Source organism: Gavialis gangeticus, unplaced genomic scaffold, assembly GCF_001723915.1.
Source record: "Gavialis gangeticus isolate Ggan-Ray unplaced genomic scaffold, GavGan_comp1, whole genome shotgun sequence".
Lineage (NCBI taxonomy): Eukaryota > Metazoa > Chordata > Crocodylia > Gavialidae > Gavialis > Gavialis gangeticus.
The window spans coordinates 65,694,105-65,699,593 of NW_017728992.1; the positions used below are offsets into that span (position 1 = coordinate 65,694,105).

The 5,489-nt window shown below is 40.1% G+C and overlaps 1 protein-coding gene across 1 annotated transcript in view; it reads right to left on the reverse strand.

The window, feature by feature from the left end:
* Positions 1-5,489, reverse strand: part of DCDC2 (doublecortin domain containing 2) — a 122,770-nt gene that overhangs the window by 39,025 nt on the left and 78,256 nt on the right. Inside the window, 2 exon segments of the mRNA XM_019523640.1 lie at positions 4,237-4,258; positions 4,260-4,315. Of these exon segments, the coding sequence (XP_019379185.1) occupies positions 4,237-4,258; positions 4,260-4,315 (78 nt within the window).

A 5,489-nucleotide genomic window follows, 5' to 3' on the forward strand; every position in this document is an offset into this window, starting at 1 on the left:
ACTGCACTGGACTGCCTTTCTAAGCAGCTGCTGGCCCCAGCCCTGCGGTACTGGTGGGGACCCGCGTGCAGTCCAGACCTGCCCCGTGCCTGCTGCAGACTCACCTGCTCATGCTGAACAGTTCCAGCTCCAGCAACATCAGTGCTGATGAGGCAGACGTGTCCTCAGGGCAGGGGAAAAGCGGCCCCTCCCCCTCAACACTGCCCAGTGCTTCCTCTAGCAGCTGTGTGGACCTGCACTGAGCTGCCTTGTGTTGCCCCCACTGCCCTGCTGTGCCACCTGGAGGCAGCAATGACAGCACAGGGCAGCCCAATGTGGGCTCTGCATGGCTGCTGCAGGAAGCACTGGGCAGCACTTTTCCCCTGCCCTAAGGACACTTCTGCCTCATCAGCACTGATGTTGCTGGAGCTGTTCAGCATGAGCAAGTGAGTCTGCAGCAGGCATGGGCCCAGGTGGGACTGAGGGACCCACCACAGGCCATATTTTGCCCACCCCTGAAATAACTCAGCAGCCTCTACACACAGCAGCTTCATAGACTGAGAGGAATCTGCCTGCTGGCCCCTTTAACTTTGGCATGAGGATTTGGACCTAAAAGAATTGGCAAACTCTGCTGATACATGTATAGGAATTAAACTCTCACACCCACTCCTGGGGTGCTGTTTTAGGAACTACAGGGATGTTCCTATCACAGCTGTGCCCTGACTTACCTCTCCCCAAACTCCACTGGCATAGAGGAAAAAAACACTTCAAGGCCCATCTGAACAGAACACACATTCACTCTTTGGTGGGGGGTTCAAATCTTAGACCAAGTTCTGCCATTTTTAAATAAGTCTGTGTGCACCAAACTTCTGCTCTGTTATGGGTATAAACCAATTTTGTGTGCCAAACTTCTGTTCGGTTACAGGTATAGACTGGTTTCTGATCACTTATACCAGTAAAAATGTAATGTCTGTACCTGGCCTTAGACTCCAGAATGCTCTCAGACTTTCATTCCCCACCAGCCTTGTGAGCAGTGTTAGGAAAGGAAACAGAAGTCTCCTTCACACACCGGAATTGGCAATGCTAAGAAATCTGATGTAAAGCAGGTGCCAGCAGCTACCAGTATTTTAAACACCACGCCAGCTACGTCTGCTCTGAGCAAGGGTAGATGAGAGGGTGGTTAAAGCACTGAGAACTGGTCTTCATTAGTATTGTATCAATAGCAGGGTTGCACTACTGGTAGCAAGAACCAACTATTTTAAATCAATAATCTTATTTTAAAGCCTCCAGGTGGCCCCAGAATTCGGCACCTCTGTATATCAGACAGAGAGGACACAGAATCATTCTCATACAATAGATAGACATAATAGATCCCATCTAACCTCTTGCAAGGGCCAGACTCTGATAAAGAATTCATCAGGTATCTGATACTGCACTTGGCCATGTATATTTCATAAAAGTCGGAGGGCTCAGTCTTCAGCTATGATAAGTTTACTCAGGGAGAAGTGATGGGAGGAAACAGGAGAAAGGTGCTTTTACATATACTTCCACCACCCTGACCCTGGCCTAGCTGGAGGCAAAATAAACCCAATGTAATTTACAGCAGCTTCAGGGATGCTCCAAATTATTCTGTCTGCAGTCAGGAGCACCATCTAAAGAGTTACCTGTTACAGTCGCTCTTGTGGGGAGATTTCCAAATGTTTTGTGCTGTCAGTTAAGCCCCTAATACATTCAGATAACTTCATAACAAATGTCCCAGCAAAACTCTAAGGGTACAATTTCATTTAATTAGCAAGCAAAGTGCAACCAACTCTGAGTTACTGAGTGACAGGTACAAGCAACTCCCACCTCTGGGAGTATGTGTGCCCCCATTATAGGAATAGGTGCAACCTCCAGAGATGCCCAGATGTCTCCTTGTTCCTATAATGGAATCTCTTAAGCACCCAGATGGGAGGAAATAAAATCACTTGTATGCATTAGTCATGTGACTCAGAAAAGTTGCTAGCTGAAGCTCAGTCATTTCCTAGCTGAAAAAGGATTCTACCCTAGATGTCCAATATGTTTTGAGCAACACCAGTGATCTGAATATATTTTTTCTACTGCCTAAACAAGTTGATGTTCACAATAGTGTTGCAGCTCTTCTCTTTAATGTAGGGGGACATATTTTTGTGTAGGAAGAGCCCCTTGGGGAGTGTATCAGTATTTGAGGAAACAGTACGGCTGAAGAGCAAAGACCATTTCCTCGTCGATGCAGTTCAGTATTTCACTTAACCTGACTGGAATCCTTTTGTACACTTTGATAAACAAGAAAATTATATGCCTGTATTAAAGAGTAAATGAGTTATACATTCAAATAACTTGTAAAAAATCTATATATAATTTTAAATAATTTAAATAAATTATATAATTTTAAGCAATTAATGCCTCTTATATAACCTCCTGCCCTAACCAGCACCAACTATAAAAAATGTATTACAGCACAAATCATAACATTATACATAGTCATTTAATGCATTTCAAATTTTAAACTGATTGAAGTTTAGCAGCAGGGATAAAAAAAATCATTGTAATAATGGCCTGCCCTGCATATTTTATGGAAATCAGAGGCATTTATTAACTGTAAGTTCTGTTTATAAGCAAGAAAGTTAATGTGACCATAAAAAAAATATGCAATGTGATTTACCACAGGGGCTGCCTCAAAAATGCAAAATCAAATTAAAAGCAAAATGTAAGAAAAATCTGTGGCTCATTAAATTGAATGGATTGCTATGAGGGATGGAGTGGACACAAGAGTTTGTATATGTGTCTACAACTTCATTTTCTTTCAAATGAATTCTCCACATTATTGTAGAAGATCCACTGATTAGGAAAAATCATGGTTTGGTGGTTAGTTCTGTCACCAAAAAGTGATATAATTAAAAACAAATTGGGGGTAGAGAAACTCATTGTAAAAATATTTCTCTTCACCTGCTGCTAGAATCAAGCTTTTAAGCATTTCGTTCCTTGTTTCAAAATGTATTTAATTCCTAATAAAATTTCACACCATTATAGATTGCTGACATTAGACTATCTCAATGTAAATTGCAAAAGGTGCTTCCAGGAAGGCTGACTGTTTATAAAGCAGTCTCCTCTTCTAATAGGCAACGTACTCAAGGAAAGAAAAGGTGTCTTGATTCTATAAACTATCTCATCTTGCATTTAGCTGCTACAAAATAAGACACGCAATATTTGAGGCTTTACCCTTCTCCCACGTACTCTGAACTCTCAGCACATTTATTCTCTCTCTTTTTCTAGATGTCTAATTTATTCCCTTGTTTAAGTGACAGGGAACATTAAAGACCGTTTGTACTTTGCAATGATAAAGTCAGTCCTGTTTAGTCTTAATCCATCTGATTTCTTATCATTTTTAAAATTAATCATTCACATGGGTCCCTGTTGTACCTTGCATAAATCGGGTCTAATGGCTAAATCGGCATGAAACATACTGTGCAGCATTACAACTGCTCTCTATTGATTCATATACGGCACTGATCACTGTAATGCTATATTACCTTCCTGTACTGAATTAAGCAACAATTAACAAATGGTTTGTTATTTTTGCATGTCATTATGTATGTATATTAAAAGAAGGCAAAACTAAAGAAATGCACCTTGCATCTGAAGCAGAAGGTGGTAAGGTGAGGGGCACTACTTAGTTCATGGGGAACTATATTCAGTGTCTTACAACTGTGATGATTCACCATTTTGATGTAAAACAATGTTCTTGTTTCCTTCATGTGTTGTAATTATCTCCCATACTATTCAAGGAATAATCCCCAAGTCCAGCGATATCCCTGAACACAAATAAAATTGTGATTTCTCGCTCATGAACAACTGACAATAAAACACCATTTTTCTTTACAGTGTTGCTGGCAATGCTTCTCTCTCTTCAGCAAAGTTTTAGATACATGGTTAATGTGGCAGTAAAGCAGTCATGTCACTGCCTTAACTACATATTTTTATAAAAATGATCATCTAAATATGATCATTAGCATTTTTAACTCTGAATGCATGGTTAGTATTCTCTCTTGTTTTTTATGTTATGGTAAGCTCTTATTCTTTTGGTATTAATGCAGTTCTTTTTCATACATATTGAATACAAAATGTATTTAGACATAAGAGAAATGTTTATAAAAATATACAATGTAATGACTGTATGTAACGTATTCCTACACAGTACTGTCCAGATCTGACTTTAACAACTATTGTTTTACCCACCTCTCCATCCCCATAAAATAAAAGTTCACTGATGTCTCTGCTAGAAGACATTGCTCACATCTTGAGAAAAAACTGGACACTGTATTCAACAAAACTGACAAGAAATATCTGTCACTAATACAACATGTTTGATTGTACCAGCCTTCTTAAATCTACCAATGAATATGGAGTTTTGAAGCCAGATATACAAGACTGAGTAGTTTCAAATTTATGATCACAGCACAGTGACACCTTATTTTTAATAGCTGCCATCTGCTTTATGATCAATGATAGTAAAAAAAATTACACAGCTTGTGGTTTGGAAATTAAACCCAAGTAATTTAAAAGAAAATAATAGTAGGTCAGTGAGAGCCATTAGTGATTTTTAAAAGCAAAGGAAAAACTTAACTATCAAGATGTATCCTTTCTATAGAGGGGCCCAATATCTTAATATCATTTACAGACAAAAAACCCCAGCATACACAGTAGATTGCAGAAAGACACGGGTACTCTAAGGGAAGCTTTACAGATGCATAACTATAGGTTAAGTGTTGTACGCGCAAATTTGGGTACCTATTTTTCATTTGCCCTCCAGAAATCTCCCCTTTTAGCAGTTATTAAAATTAATAAGAATTATTAAAAAGGATAAATTACCTTATTTACTCAAATATCACATGGGGATTTTTCCCAAAAACCAAACACCCAAAATCTGGATGCGTGTCTGAGGCAGGAAATTTCTATTCTGCCCAGAATAGAAGCAGCTTGCTTTGATTCCTGTTCCACAGTGCAACAGAAGTGGCATTAGTATTCAGGCAACTGAGGAAATTATATGACTTCATGGCTCATTGTTCTCCTCTACACAGGTGTTAAAAATTACAGCTCCTCTTTAATGGTTTTGATGTTCCTCTAATCTAGTTAACCTTTCTTAGGGAAATGTTGAAGTCTGCTAGCTGCTCCTCATCTTTCTTCTATTTTACAACTCTAGAAACTCTTTGGCTCTTTTCAAAATCATAGATCCATCCATGGAGACCAGTCTTCAGAAACAACTAGACGGGTGATCCTCCCCCTCTATGCGGCACTGGTCAGGCCGCAGCTGGAGTACTGCGTCCAGTTCTGGGCGCCACACTTCAAGAGGGATGTGGACAGCATCGAGAGGGTCCAGAGGAGGGCCACTCGTATGATCAAGGGACAGCAGGGTAGGTCCTATGAGGAAAGGTTGCGGGACCTGAACCTGTTCAGCCTTCAAAAGAGAAGGCTGAGGGGGGATCTTGTGG